Source organism: Cucumis sativus, chromosome 5, assembly GCF_000004075.3.
Source record: "Cucumis sativus cultivar 9930 chromosome 5, Cucumber_9930_V3, whole genome shotgun sequence".
NCBI classification, from domain to species: domain Eukaryota; kingdom Viridiplantae; phylum Streptophyta; class Magnoliopsida; order Cucurbitales; family Cucurbitaceae; genus Cucumis; species Cucumis sativus.
In genome coordinates this window covers 15,108,436-15,124,660 of record NC_026659.2, presented here as the reverse complement: position 1 = coordinate 15,124,660, position 16,225 = coordinate 15,108,436, and the positions used below count along the sequence as shown (strand labels likewise).

The window sequence follows — 16,225 nt, the reverse complement described above, 5'->3', positions numbered from 1 at the left end:
CCTTCCCTTTTATTCTTCTTAAACATCTCTTGGAGGGAATCCATGATCTGACGTGCGGTGACCATGGTCTCGTGTTTCTTGCTTAGTATGTCAGACATACTAGACAATAGATAGACGTGGGCCTTGTCATTGGCCTTTGTTCAACGTTTATGTGCATTTGTGACATTCTGAGATGCATTTTGAGTAGGGAAAGGAGGACATTCCTCCATTAAGACAAAGTGTAGATCATCATTAACCAGAATCATATTCAAGCTTGACTTCTACATTGCATAATTTTTACCTATTAATATTTCATTTTTAAGCAGTTGAAGGATTGAAGAAGACATGTTGAAACGATCAATTGACCGTATTAGTTATCTGTCTTAACCCATTACACAAAATAATCCAATCCAACAAAAACAAGCAATCAAAGAACCCTAATCAAACAAATAATTTAGTTTTTGCAACGACTTCAGAAGTTTAGAGCAATGGCCACCGAAAGGTAATCAACTACTCCTCTTCTGAATTAAGACAATCTCAGCTAATAACTAATACCAAAATAACTCATATTCCCATAGTCCTTACCTACCGTTGTTTGGTCAAGGATTTATTAACTAATTTAATTCATCCCGTAAGTGTGACCCTACCATTTTTAGATCCCAGAGGTACGCTTCAATAGCTACTAAAAGGAAAGACAACTGTTGAAGATTATCCTAAGAAACTCTATCCATTTCTGGAGTTTGCATTGTTCTGACTTCTATAATTAGGCCCTCCGAAGGGTTGGTTGCTCTAGGACGACACATAGGCAGATCATAGAAATCTCACGGTGCAACCTAATGGAGGAGACCGTAGGGTATGTTGACACTTGTCCTTCTCCCACTTACTATGAACATTTCCCCTATTCACCTTGTTATTGACCCATACAAACACTTTCCGAAGGGATGCCACTCCCAAGGCGACACGAAGCCAAGTATGAATCTCACATGTGAACTCTTAGGGATGTGAGAGCTAAAAATTGATATATCCTATATACCATTTTTCTTCCACTAAAATGTTAAACTAATTTAGGGTTTTTTGTACTTAGCTAAATCCTGACTAAATGAATCTATTCAAGTCTATTCTTATTATAACTCTTATAATAAAACTTTACTCTAAAGTTTCTAGGTGTATTAAACCATTTAATTTGCCTGGTGACATCTTATGCTAATAGAAATAAGGTTAATTCAACACCGGATCCGGGTCAGTTTCCAAGTAAAAGGTGTTCTGTAAATCGTCAACTTAAGTAACCCCAGCCTTAGACAGAACTTTACTGATGGAGTTCCCTTATATCCTTAAATCCTATTTACTCTTAAAGTTTCTAGGTGTATTAAACCATTTAATTTACCTAGTGGCATCTTAGGCTAATAGGAACAATATTAATTCAATGTCAGTTTCAGGTCAATTCCTAGGTAGGAGGTGTTCCGTAAACCGTCAACTTAAGTACTCCAGCCTTAGACAGAACTTTACTGATGGAGTTTCCTTATAACCTTAAATCCTATTTTTCCTACTTAGTTTCATTAAACTAAAATAAGACATAATTCTAATAGGATAAGAATTAATGTGATCGCATGTCTATTTAATTTTAAACAATTTAAAATTAAATCAAATTAATCATAAGATCCTGTGTTTGCATGCAACTCTTTAATATAGGGTGACGGTTTCTAATCCTCAAATTTTATGACAATTATAAAATTAATTAATTAGTTCCTGTAATATGAGTACTATGGATTAATCACAAAAAATTTTAATTAAATAATAAACCACATGCAACATGCAAAACATTACATTAATATAACAATTATATTAAACTATGGATGTATTATGTTCAATGCAAGTTGATTTTCATCTTAATTAATATAACATTTATATAATAAAAATCAACCAAGCATACACAAGACATTTATTTAAATATAACAAATAATATTAACTAAATAATGTCATGCACCATGCTTATCCAATTTCATATATTTAAAATATCAACATACTTTCAATAACTCAAGAAATTCAAAAACGTGCCTTAATACCATATATTATAACATTTATAATATATAAAAATGCATGAACATGCTTAGAAAATAATGCAACTAAAATATAACACTTGCAGGCGTTTGGAGGAAGGAAAGGAAAGGAAAGGAAAGGAAAGGAAAGGACTATCTTAGTCATTTCCTTGTTTGGCCCATGGATTAAGGGGAGGGAAAATGTTAAACTTAATCTCCCTTAATCCTTCTCTTTTCCCATTTATTCCCCCAATTTCTCCACTTATTCCCCCAATTTCCCCACTTATTCCTTCCTATTCCCAATATAATCCTCCCATTTTTCAAAACAATCCTTCTCTTTCTTCTTTTCCATCTTCTCTTTCCTCATTAATTTTTTCCTTTTCTTCTTTTCACACCCAAACAATTTAGGGCTTCTCTCTTCCTCTTCTCACAACCGTCTCTCTTACTCTTCTCCCAATCGTCTCGGTTCCTCTTCTCACAACCGAACAATTTATGGCTTCTCTCTTCCTCTTCTCACAGCCGAACAATTTAGGGCTTCTCTCTTCCTCTTCTCACAACCCATCAATTAACTCTTCTATCTTCCTCTTCTCACAACTAAAGGAATTCCTCTCTTCCTCTTCGGCACTCACTGATTTTTCTCCATTGTTCAACACCATCATCTTCACGGTATTTTGATGCACGTTGGTTTTCTAAACCTCACATGTTTTTCTTTGTTGTTCGTCAGTCTTTGATGTCCCCGTGAATGTGGGTGTCGTTGATAGGCCACGTGTAGAAATAAACGAAGGCCTCCAATGCCTTATCTCCGACTGGGCGTTCGTTGACTAGGTGGCTGCTTCCTTGCATGGCTTGTCCTACGAACTTGCCGCTCGGATGTTATTCATCATATTTTCCTTGCCGCTCGATTAACCTTAATGGTTGCGACCATCTTTCATCCTCTGATGAGTGACGGATACTAACCGAGGGTTGTGGCTGTGGTGGTTCCGAGCAATGTAGGGTCGAGGTAATATATCTTCCTTTTATTCCACTGTCGATGATGAGTTAGTTTTCTGCATATGCATTTTACTTTGATTGAAACCAACATTCACATGTTCTCTTTGATCTTCATTATTACTACTTTTATTATGTTCAACCATTTATTTTTTTGTTTCATGACCATGTCTCTAGATTACTCTTTCTTTTTTTTTTTTTTCCTTTTGTTGTCCATTGTATTTTGTGCTTCTTCTCTGCCTCTAGTTCAATGAATTTATTTTCCTCATTTGCCTCTGTATTTGTTTATTTTTTTTTACTGTTTTTTCACATCGGTTGGGTAGAAAAAAGAAATAAAAAAAGACATTTTCTTTCCTTCACATGCAGTGACTGTCTCTGACTTGTGTGGCATGCCCGTGAATGCTTCTTTGACCATCCATTACCTATTGTTTGTCCTATCAACACAGCACGTTTGACAGTGGGATTAATTTTTTTTTTTTTTTTGGTTGTTGTTGCATCATTAAATTTGCTACTGCCTTCCTTTATATATTGTCCCCTTTCCTCATTTGATGTTGTTCTCCTCTGCTTGTCACTTGTTCATCTACTGTTCTGCATATTTTCGTATGATATTCCATATTGGTACGTATTTTTGTTGTTCGTCTTCATTTTATCCATTGAATGTTCTTCACGTTACTCCATATAATGTGTTTTATGCATTTTTTCATCTATGATTTCATTTCGTATGTTGCATTTCATTTTATCAGTGCCCTTCATACCAACGCATTTGATATGGATGCAATGCCCTTCATATCCCCACATCTAATAAGGTCTCCTTACATTAGTCTATCCATGATAAGTTTATTTGTCATTTGAATTTTGATTTCATTTAACTGAACGAACTTTCGTTCTCTGAGGCAGAGTATAACATTGTTTAAAATTTTGTATACCTATTCCCATTTATTTGTTAACTTTTTGATTTGGTCACTTTTGTTACGCGTTGTTAGGTACGAACTATAAGGTACGCTCTTGCACCATTATCTCTATTTTTATTTAGAGACATATATTCTAATACATTGTGGCCTTATGTAAGTTTCATCACTGTCTTATGCAGTACAGTCGAGTGTACGTAGACTACAATTTCGAGGTACTAGGCAAACATCGACATTCTGCTAAAGTAGGTCACTTTTTGTTGAACGTATATGTCTTCCCTTCAATACATAACATATATGAACAATATATACATTGTTATTTGTAATATGGGACATTCGTCTGACATTGCATAAACTAGACGTTTGGGGAAAGTATTATTTTTTTGTCAATATGATGCATTTCATTTATCACTCTTTCTCTTTAGCATGTTTCAAATTATTTTCTTCATGTTGTTAAGGTGACCATTGTTACTCGTACACCACTAATTTAAGAACCAAACATATGACTTTTTTAGACAACGTAACTGTCGTTCGTTCATTAGACTTGGAACCCTTTAGCGAAACAAATAAAGCATTTTACAAACATATGACTTTTTTAGACAACGTAATTGTACTAAACTTATTTAATAATAAAAAAATTAGATTGTGTACTTCAAAAATTAATAAGAATATTTCGTATAAACAATGCAAATTTCAAAATCCTAGACACATACAAATACGATTGATAAAGAAATATAAAGATTACAGTTGAGTCAAACTATGTAACATCAATTAGTCATCTATAAGAATAATACATAACACGACGCAACGATACAAACAACGCATCAATCGACACTTGGGTCAAATATAATTACGGTACTTTGAGTGACCAGGCTTTTAGTCTCGACATAAACGTACAATCTAGTAAGAAGGCTAAACCTTTTTTAAGTCCATCTAACGAAAGTCTTTGTCAGGGTGACCCTTAGCATACCTTCCAATGAATCCCACAAAACTGGCGAATCTTTTGAACGCCTTTCTACTGGCCCAACGTCAAATGATAATGACGTTTGACACATTCTTCAATGATAGGAGAAGGATTCCCCAAGTACCGTGTAACACAAGGCATAGGATTAGACAGATTGCGTATTTTCATATGATACACGAGTCTGACCTTGTATGTCAGCAAAGTACGTGCATGGATAGACGTTGTTACGCAATTCTTTGCCATCTCCTACGGACAACGGCTGGATTAGAATCGACTGAAGTTGTCGACGTCGAAGAGATGGTTGCTATCTTCCTACACGTGCTTGCGCATGATGTTAAGAACCGCGAGATACAATGAGACTTTGTACGTTCTGACGAGACTGTATCGAGGCATTTTAACGTAGTCCTTATGGTCGTATTGCGTCTGTCGGATGAGTTATTGGCGAAACCACAGCTTGTTCCAAGCGACTGCACAGATCCCAAGTGGCGATGTTTAGAGTTTAGGTGTCATGAATTCGGTTTCATTATACATATTGAATCTTGATTCTCTCAGATAATTGTATTTGGTCGTTTTATTATACGCTGCAAAATTGCATGGGTGTCCTTGACGACACGTACATAAAAGTGAACATGTCCGCAAGTGATCGACCTAGATATCGAACACGGAAGGGTGAAGGCGACAAATGTTCTTGGCGTATGCGATACAAAAGGGGACTTCATTTTCATCTTATCAGGCTGGAAAGGTTCAGCAACTGACTCTCATATCCTACACGGTGCCATTTCCAGACCCAACGGACTAAGGGTTCCTAAGGGTAAGGATTAGTGTTTTAGAACTTAAAAATTACTATCTTTTTCTACTACCGATAATTTTAGTAGAAGAAAAACAACCATTTTAGGGTTCTACTACCTCTGCGACGCGGGGTACCCAAATGCGGAGGGATTTTTGGCTCCGTATAGAGGACAACGATACCACCTACAAGAGTGGCGAGGCACTGGAAATGCACCAACTACATCGAAGGAGTTCTTCAACATGAAACACTAGTCTGCACGTAACATTATCGAACGAGCGTTTGGTCTTCTGAAGGGTCGTTGGGCAATATTTTATGGAAAGTCGTACTACCCCGTTCAGGTTCAGTGTCGCACTATTATGGCTTGTTGTCTACTCCATAATCTAAAAAATCGTGAGATGACAAATGTCGACACGCTAGACGACGACGACGACAAGGGTGACTCAAACTATGCAACGACTGTAGGTGACGACATCAACTACATTGAGGCGTCAAACGAATGGACCCAATGGAGGGATGACCTCACACAGTCGATGTTCAACGAATGGCAGTCGCGAAACTCCTAGTACGTCACGGTTACCTATAGGAGAAACACTTTTTGTTGTACCGTTCATGTTGTACTTAACGTTGTAATGCAATTGATAACATTTTTTGTTGTATGCACTTTTCGTATTCATTCTATACATATGTCATTCTGTCACCTTTTTATTTGTCAGCATGGCTAGTTCATCGAGAAACCCAAAGCACGCGTGGACGAGGGTAGAGGAGTCATGTCTCGTTAGTTATCTTGTCGATCTTGTCTCCGCAGAAGGGTGGAGATCAGACAACGGCACCTTTCGACCTGGCTACCTTGCGCAGTTACTGAGAATGCTAGCTAAGAGGATGCCATGGTGCAAATTGACATTCACTACCGTTGTAGAAAGCAGAATAAAGTTATTGAAACGATTATTCCAGGAAATTTCATAGATGCGTGGTCCTGCGTGCAGTGGGTTCGGGTGGAATGATGACCTTCGGTGCATCGTTGCGGAGCGGGACATTTTCGACAGCTGGGTCCGGGTATGGAAATATTTGCAGTTTCGTGTCCACAACAGATTTATTACACTGCTGACTATATTTTTTTTCAATATTTCGACAAGCACATCCTGTAGCGAAAGGCCTACTAAACAAACCTTTTTCGTATTACGATGATTTATCATACGTATTCGAAAAAGATCGTGCGACAGGGGCACGTGCAGAAATGTTCACGGATATCGGGTCTAACAACCCCGTAGCTAATGACAGAGTACGACCGGAGGATGACCTTGATATGGAGTTCCCTAATATGTCGAGCCTGAGGATGAACATGTCTCCAGATGACATGATGAGCAGGCGTCCTTCGAGGTCGAGTGATGTTAGACCTAGCTCGAGCGGAAGTAAGAGGAAGCGGATCATGCAGCAGATCGATAGCTTGGACGTAATTCGCGATGTCATGGATTGTACGAATGCACAACTGCGAGCGATTGCAGAATGGCCGGATAAGACCCTACAGAGTGAAGCATTTGTGCGGTGGGAAGTACTGGCACACCTGCAATCCATTCTAGACCTCAGTGAAGAGGACCTAATGAAATGTATAATGGTCGTGATGGAAAAAACGTCATTAATGCATACATTTTTTGAGATGCCCGATCACCTGAAGCGTGCCTACTGTAGGGTCATTCTACGAAATAACCCATAATTGTCGGTCCCTTATCATTACTCATCCGTTATGTTTTTCGTTTCCATTGTGGTTGTTTGGTTATTCTCTGCTAGACTGATTAATTATGTAACTGATGTTTTCGTTAACTGCAATTCGAGAAAATAGTCGTTTTATTTCATTTAACCTCTAGTAAGTTCATTACCGTTCTCCTTAACAAAACAAAATTAATAAATGAAAAAATGTATCTTAAAAATGGAAAAAAAATTAAAAATAACGTAAACCAATTTTTTTTATTAATACATATTTGTTGTGTGTTGAAGCTAGAAATGAAAAATAATTATGTACTTTTTCTCATACTCAGGTTAATGTATAAATTTTAAAAAAATTACACAAATGAAAAAAAAAAAAAGCTTTTTGGTCACAATTCTTCCCGAAACAAGAATTAAAATAATATCTCATAATTCTTCTACTTAATCATTCCCCCAAACAAGGATTCAAAATAATCCTCCATATTCCTTCAACTTATTCTTTCCCCCAAACAAGGATTATAATAATTTTTTCCTCCACTTAATCCCCATTTTTCTTATTCTTTTTCCCCCTTATTCCTTTCCTTCCCCCAAACGGCCCCTTATATTTAAGAATGATGCATGATAATTATAATCCTATGGTGAGATTTAAAACTATATGAATACATTATGTATATAATTAATTTAATTAAACATCATATGTAATAATAGATTAAATAACAAAATAGATCGAATTTTGGCCCCCCTAAAAAATGATCAAATTAATATAATCATATTATATCAATTTAATTAATTAAAATAAAAATATATATATATAAAAAAGGTGAAAAAACTTCAAAAAGCACAATTTGAGATTTTAAACAGATACCTCATGCATCAATAATGGATAAACAACCATTGCACTAGAAACTCATACATAGTACTTAACACACATGCAAAAGATATATTTGATTTTGCGATTTTTCTTTTCTTTTCTTTTCTTTTTAATCAAGCGTTGCTATAACTCTTGCCATCGAAAGACATAGACTTACAAACTCGATTACATAATTAAAATGTCCAAAATAACAGACTCTTACATTAATCAAATTAATGATAAGTGTAATCTAAGATGCCAAAATCGAAAACATCTATTTTGCAAATACAATTAATAATGCAAAAATCTCACCTAATCAATGCAAATTTTAAAATTTTCAATTAAAATTTGAGTTGACTTTGATACCAATTGAAGGGAATAAAAACCCTTTGCAGCAAAAAATTTTACAAAATCATTCCTCAATTTAATTTGGAAATCCCAAAATACTAGTACATTAGCAATATTTAGAATCAAAATTCTAAATAAAAAACTAAGCATGTTTTTTAATTAAAAGTTACAGAGAACTTACTCCTGTTAACTTCTCTGAATCTACAATGCACCAAATTGTGGACACCACCCGTCGAAGATCTTCTTATTCTCTGGGATGAGATTGGTTTGTGAAAACCAATTGAAATGAAAAACATTTTAGAGAGAAACTATTTTGCATAAAAACAAAATCATTCGTTTTATTTTAGTTAAGAAAAGCTGGTTTTTTATGCATATTTATAACTCTCTTTCAGGAAAAAAAGTAGGAGAAAAGCATGAGATTCTATTAATTTTAAAATATTAAATTAATCAAAATTTCAAATCAACTAATGTAACGACTCAACTTTTCTATCTAAGCTGAAGTCATTACTTTAGCACAAAACAATTTGTTTGGCAGAATATTTAATAACTTTAGTTGAAACAATAAGAAAATCAAAGAAAACTTTATTCGAGCCCTATTTTAATCAAAACAATAAATGTATTACTTGAAAAAAAATATAACAGATAAATAGTCGTACTAATTATGAAACTCGTCTTATTCAACAAAACTGAAAAATAGTAAAACATTTAAGCGGAAGCAAATTTTTGAAAGGAAGTTCCCCTATGGCGATCACATCTCCTTCTTGTCCCTCGTCGATCTGTCTCTTGTATTACCCTTGCCTAAAAATTTAAACATGAAATGGTGAATATAAATATACTCAGTAAGAAACTCACTACTGGTCCTGCTAAGAGTAAAAATTATTAACTTTCTATTGGGAGGTACCGAAGAAACAACATTACAAGACCCACAATTTCTCCTTACCGACGAACTTACAACAAGACAACGACAGTGGCTCCGAATAAAAGGAATCGACGCGTGCAAAAAAATAGATTTGAATGACAATGGAGGTGAACGTGGAACCCGCGGCTGAAAAACGGGGAGTCGCGTGGCGAAGCTTTGCGGACGAAGGCAGGACGCGTGCTCAACTCAAACCCAAATGACTTAGAGCTGCAACTGGGCTTCAACAGACGAAAGCAGTTCAACTAGTACTAGGCAATGGCGGATGGGGACGCAATGACGGAGGACTTCACGAGGTGCGACTGTTGGACGCAACATGGCTCGGGTCTAGACGATGAGAAGTTTCGACTGGGTTATGGCTTCGACGAAAATCAGAGACAAAGAGTGATAAGGGTGTGACCAATCGACGTTGGTTGTCAGTGAGGATAACATGGAGTTGATCGGGTAAAGAAAAGCGAAGGGAGATATGGCCAGCAACTATTGAAGTGTGAAGAACGAGAAGATGAAAATTGGGAAAGGAGAGGCATGTAGATCAAGAATAAATACCTCAAAATTTGGGGTGTTACATTATTCTCTCCGTAAGGAACTTTCGTCCTCAAAATTTCTAATCTTCGAACAACTCTGGATAACAAGCCCTCATACCATCTTCTCGCTCCCACATAGCCTCTTCAACCTGGTGGTTTCGCCATAAAACTTTTACTAATGCAATCCCTCTGTTACGAAGCATCTTTACCTCTCTAGCCAAAATCTCAACTGGTTGATCAACTAGCTCAAATTCTCATCAATTTCCAAAGGTTTGTAGTTCATTACATGAGACGTATCTGCCATGTACTTCCTCAATATTGAAACATGAAAAACATTATGAACGACTAAAAGTGATGGTGGCAATGTTAAACGATAAGTCACATCACCAATTCTCTCTAAAATCTGTCCAACGAAACGAGGACTCAACTTTAGCCCTTCTTTTCAAAACGCAGAACACCCTTCATAGGTGCTACTTTCAAGAACACTTTATCTCCTACATCAAACTCAAAATCCTTTCGTCTTACATTAGCATAACTTTTATGTCTACTTTGGGTTGTTTTCATACGTACTCTAATATTTTGAATAGCCTTATTAGTAGACTAAATCAACTTAGGACCCATCAATCTTTGTTCACCAACCTCATCTCAACAAACAGGAGATCTACAACATTTATCATACAAGGCCTTCAAACGGTGTCATTCCAATAGTAACCTGAAAACTGTTATTATATGCAAACTCCGTCAAATGCAAGTGAGAGTCTCAACTACCTGGAAACTCTAATGCACAAGCTCGTAGCATATTTATGACTGTGTGAGTTCGATGGGACCACCAGTCTGTCATGTTTATGTTTATGTTTATGATTGGTCCAACGAGATAACTACAACCCAGTATCATAGATGTTCCTTCGGGTCACCGATATATGAGAGTATTCCTTCGAGATCACTAGATTTTGTGTTCCATCAGACACACAATAGTTACATCCCAATATGATAGGTGTTACTTCGGGTTCACCAACGGACGAAAGTGTTCTTTCAAAATCACTAGATTACGTGTGTTCTATCAGGCACACGATAGTTTTGGGTACCGCCTCACGGAATCTTAGTGTGAAGTTAACAGCCACCTAGCATGACTACTAATGGATCCCTTTCTAGGTATATTTAATATTATTCACTCTTTCTCTATGTTTAATATTTCAGACAAAGGTAAAAGATCTGGAATGCTTTCGAGCAATAGGAAGGATTTGTGACATGTCATATAGGGACACAGTTCTGCTTATGCGTTTATGTATCACTTTTTCAATATTTTGCTTTTAGACATTTTTAATTAAAATTTGATTTTATGTATTTATGTTTATTTTATTTAAAGAACGGTTACCCGCGCCAACCATGTTTTCACAGTATTTTACTAAATTTGTAAATTTTATGTGTTTCGAATATTTATTTAATATAAATTTCATTAAAATTTTATTTTTTTCTCTTTTCAATAAAGTGTTTTTTATTATTGGTATTTTGAGTAATGATCTCAGCTTAGTATAAAGAATTGGATCATTGGTGCATAAATTTTAAAGAAATTAAAATTAGAAAACAAAGTTATTATAGTAAACTATTTAGTTTTTAAAATTTAGCATATATTTTCTAAACTTTTTACAAAATTTTCATGGATCTTAGAATACTTGAATTGTTAGATGTTAAAGTAATTTGTTAGGATTTGAGTTTGTTTGTTAGGTTCTTAAGATCTTGTGGTATAAATATCCATTTGTAGGGCCTCTAATGAATGAAGAAAAGTAGATTACAACCAAGCTTTTCCATATTAGATAAGTTCGAAAAAGAATCTCAACTACTTTTTCTAAATTTTTATTTTTTTCAAAATTAGTTTAATTTTAGAAATCTTACTTAAGATATAACAACCCAAAATATTTATTAGAACCATTTCAAAAAATGGAAGGAAGTTCATTTATATTGGACTATTCTTTCATACACTCCTTTAATAGATTTGATTGTTTAAATTTGGAGCAAAATCTAAATAGTTTTTTTTCAATATTTTTTTGTTTTTAGATTTGATTAATTAAATTTGGTAATCAAATCTAAACCTGCTTAAATTTGGGTAGTCAAATCTCAACAATTTTTTTCAACATTACATCATCGTTTATATTTGGACCACGATCATACTACCTAAATCACTAACAATTTTGTTCAAGATTTTTTTGGTACACGATCGTTCAGCTCTTGGTATACAATCGTATATCAAATCTAAACAATCTTGGTTCAAGATCGTGTACTAAATATAAAAGATCTTTGGTACACGATCTTGAACAAAAATCGTTTAGATTTTGATACATGATCGTGTACCAAATCTAGACGATATTGGTACACATCTTTTACTAAATATAAATGATCTTTGTATACGATTGTGAACCAAGATTGTTTATACACGATTGTTTAGTTCTTGGTACGTGATTGTGTACCAATATTTAAACGACATTGGTTCATGAGCGTTTAGAATAAGAATTATACGCACGTGTCTAGTTAGTATTCGTACTACCTACACAATCATGTATCATTTGGTAAACGATCGCGCATCATTTGATACATGATCGTTTAGAAAAAGAATCACATGCATGTGTTTATTCGATTAATTGCATGTTGATTGAAGAAAATTTTTGTATTTTTCATTATGGGGGTGTAAGTTGTTTTTGTTGTTGGAAATTGTTCAAAATATTTGATCGATTTGTTATATTTTTTTTAAAAAAATGGTATAATTTAGGGTATGAATCTAACATTGAAAAAGTAAATATAAAATGTAAAATAATTACGAAAAGAGAGGGTAGGGTTAAATATGTAAAATTGACAATTACGTAGAAGACCCACGAACTCAAATTTTAGTAAAAAACTGTAATTGACCTAAAAGTAAAGCCTAGAATTTTCCGTACTCCTTGTAAGCGCAGAGAGAAGTGTATTGGGTTTTAGCAAACTGCCAAATTGTTGTCACATGACAACCAATCACGCAAAGAAGAAGCAAACTTTAATACTTCTTGTTTGAGTAATGGTATTCGGTAAAGGCCACTTGCAAAGACTTCCCTGTTGAGTGTTGCATATAAATAAAACAAAGCGAAGACTTTCATAAAAAGATTCATTATTAAAAAAAATGTTATTTTCTTTCTTAGAAATGAAAGAGAGTAATAATTACACATGCACGTGGATATTCTTTTAGTCTATTTAAATAGACGTAACAGGATTTGAATCAAAATTTAAACTAAACTCTGGACATTTTCATCCATAAAATGTATAATTGTACTAAATCTCTAAATTCTTAATTATAAAAATTAAAGTTTCATTAAACCGTTGTATGAATTGATAAAAAAAAAAAAAAAAAAAGACAATGGATGGTGTGTTCAAACAGTGGGTTATTAAAAAAAAGCAGATGAGCAAAAGTATGAATAACATTCCAAGAAAACATTGAACTCTAAAGCAAACAAATTTGGATGGATGGGCAATGATTTAAGAACAATTATATGGGGAAGTGGAAGTGGAAGTGGAAGTGGAAGTGGATAACATTTATTCCTCATCCTTAACATAATATTGGTGTCCTTCTACAACCGGCTTTTTGGTGAACATCCCATTGACTTAGCCATTTCTCTTAATAAAAACTTCTGGATCTTTCCAGTTGAGGTCTTCGGCAACTGCTCCATGAAAACCACCGTCTTTGGCACCATAAACCCTGCTAACTTTCCTTTACAATACTCAATAATTTCCTCCTCTGTAGGCACCCGAGTCAGTCCTTCTCTCAGGCTCACAAATGCACATGGGGTCTCTCCCCAGAACTCATCTGGCCGCGCCACCACCGCTGCCTCATTCACTGCTGGATTCGTGTACAGAACTGATTCCACTTCCACACTACTCAAATTCTCTCCACCACTTATAATCACATCCTTCGATCTGTCCTTTATCTCCAAATACCCATCTGGATGCATCACCCCAACATCTCCCGTGAAGAACCACCCCTCCTCTGTCATTGCTTTTTTAGTTGCTTCCGGGTCTTTAAAATACCCAAGCATCATTGATCCCCCTCTTATAACAATCTCTCCAATTGAAACTCCGTCTCTTTGTACTCTTTTTCCAGTCCCTGAATCCAACACATCTGCCTCTGCCATTGCTAGAGTTCGCACCCCTTGTCGTGCCTTCAATCGTGCACGCTCCGTCGCCGGCAATTGATTCCATTCTAACTTCCACGAACAAAATATTACCAACCCCCCGGTCTCTGTCAATCCGTACCCATGGCTAACGTCAAACCCCAATGACTCTGTTCGTAATAGAACTGCTGCAGGAGGTGGCGCTCCGGCGGTGAGAATCTTAACTGGTCGTTCAAGTGGTCGATTGTTAGGGGAGTTAGTTAGCATGTTGAGCACCACTGGAGCTCCACACATGTGTGTCACATGATGGCGATTAATCAAAGAAAAGATTAAGGCTGCGTCGAATTTTCTAATGCAAATATTTGTGCCTCCGACAGCAGCAATTGCAAAAGGGAAACTCCATCCATTAGCATGAAACATCGGTAAGGTCCATAAATAAACCGAATGCTTAGGAACGCCCCATTCGATAAGTGAATCAAGCGTCACCGTAAAAATTCCTCTATGACTATGAACCACTCCCTTTGGCGATGACGTAGTTCCAGAAGTGTAGTTCATAACGATCGGATCCCACTCACTCACCGGCCGTATCCATCGAAACTCAGGATCCCCTTTCTGAACCATGTCCTCATACAAATCAACAACATCGCCTCCAATCGCAACAGACGACGCCGAATCCTCAACAGCAGCATCATCAGATATGAGAACAAGCAAGGGTCGTTTCGCCTCAGGCGGAAACAAGGCCAAGGCATCAGAAATTAAGCCAGAAGAGGCTTGATCAACGAAGAGAAGCTTGGACTCACTGTGGCGCAGTTGAACAGAGATAGTTCGAGCATCAAGGCGAAGATTGATACAGCTAAGGATGGCACCAGCCATGGGAACAGCAAACTGAAGCTCGTACATGGGGGGAGTGTTGGGAGCGATAACAGAAACAACATGACCTTTGTGAATACCAATGGAAGAAAGAGAGGAAGCGAGTCGAAGACATCGGCGGTAGGTTTGGGACCAAGTAAAGGTGGTGGAGCTGTAGATGATGGAGGGAGAATCAGCATAGATGAGAGAAGCTCTTTCAAGAAAACCAATTGGAGTCAGGGGAGAGGAATTAGCAGGAGTTGGCTTCAAATGTTCCATTGAAATTGGTAGGGAGAGAGATGTGGTCGTATGATTGTTGATCTGTTTCTCTCCTCTGTACATAAAATGGGAATGGGATGTTAGTTGTAAGTTATGGAGTGGAAAAGGGGAGAGATGAGAAATATATGATTGGATCAAAATATGAAATTTCAACCAACTTTACAAGATAACGATGAAGAAGATGATGGTGATGGTATGATAAGAACAGAAATAACTTTGTTTTTTTTTTGGGAAAACAAATGATCGTTTAAAACTCTACCTACAGGTCTGCAGGAAATGATTTTTCTTTTGAGAATAAATAAATAGGAATGCTGGAAACTGTTCTCTCCTTAGTCATCAAATGCATTAATTAACACCTCGATTTGCTAAAACAATTAATTAATATGGAAATGAATATGTCAAAAGTATATTTGGTAAAAGTCAATTTTACACACCTAAGCAAATGAGTTAAAATACCCCAATTTTGTTAGGAGAAACTACTGACAGAAAAAGACGTTTGTGTATTCCAATCTTTTGGCCTCCATAATTGAAAAAAAGGTAAAACAGGAATTCATAATCTGAGTTGTCAAAAACTGAAAAACAAAAAAAAACAAAGGAAAAAATTTATTTCTGATCCAAATTTGAAAGAAACAAAAGATAATGTAATGAGTTACATGAATACACGAAAAAGAAGAAGGTGAGTTTGTAGGGATTCATTAAATTTTAAATTACTTTTTGTCAATAAATCTTGGTGAGCAAACTTAAATTTCATTTTTAAACCTCCTTGATTCTAACAGATAAATACTTTCAGTATTATTTTTGGTGGTCAAAAAAATTAATGAAACTGTCAAACACATTTCCCACGTTTTTTCTTAAATTCTTGTAGTTGTTGGATTCATCAATTTCTGGGAAGAAATTTGAGGAGAAATTTACGTTCTTTTTCAACAATAATTTAGTTTGCGATTTTGAAGTCCAAAATTGAAGG

The 16,225-nt window shown here is 35.7% G+C and overlaps 1 protein-coding gene and 1 long non-coding RNA gene across 27 annotated transcripts; one reads left to right on the top strand and one right to left on the bottom strand.

The window, feature by feature from the left end:
- Positions 1-2,134: 2,134 nt before the first annotated feature.
- Positions 2,135-7,519, top strand: LOC105435489. Of its 26 annotated transcripts, none has more exons than XR_004216882.1 (5): positions 2,135-3,015; positions 3,986-3,999; positions 4,098-4,155; positions 4,864-6,226; positions 6,378-7,519. It is a non-coding gene; the product is annotated as an uncharacterized LOC105435489 (long non-coding RNA). The 26 variants fall into 26 exon arrangements; XR_004216876.1 differs by having other exon boundaries at positions 2,141-3,620; XR_004216874.1 differs by having other exon boundaries at positions 2,141-3,620; positions 4,093-4,155.
- A 5,873-nt stretch (positions 7,520-13,392) lies between these two features.
- On the bottom strand, positions 13,393-15,532 carry LOC101206954 (probable acyl-activating enzyme 5, peroxisomal). The gene has a single exon (XM_004148861.3). It carries the CDS (start codon positions 15,322-15,324, stop codon positions 13,594-13,596), a length of 1,731 nt encoding a protein of 576 aa, XP_004148909.1. The 5' UTR covers positions 15,325-15,532; the 3' UTR covers positions 13,393-13,593.
- Between the last annotated feature and the right edge of the window lie 693 nt (positions 15,533-16,225).

What these genes read in the sequence shown, in the direction of transcription:
- LOC101206954 (XM_004148861.3), bottom strand. Translation starts at nt 15,324, where the DNA reads ATGTACAGAGGAGAGAAACAGATCAACAATCATACGACCACATCTCTC.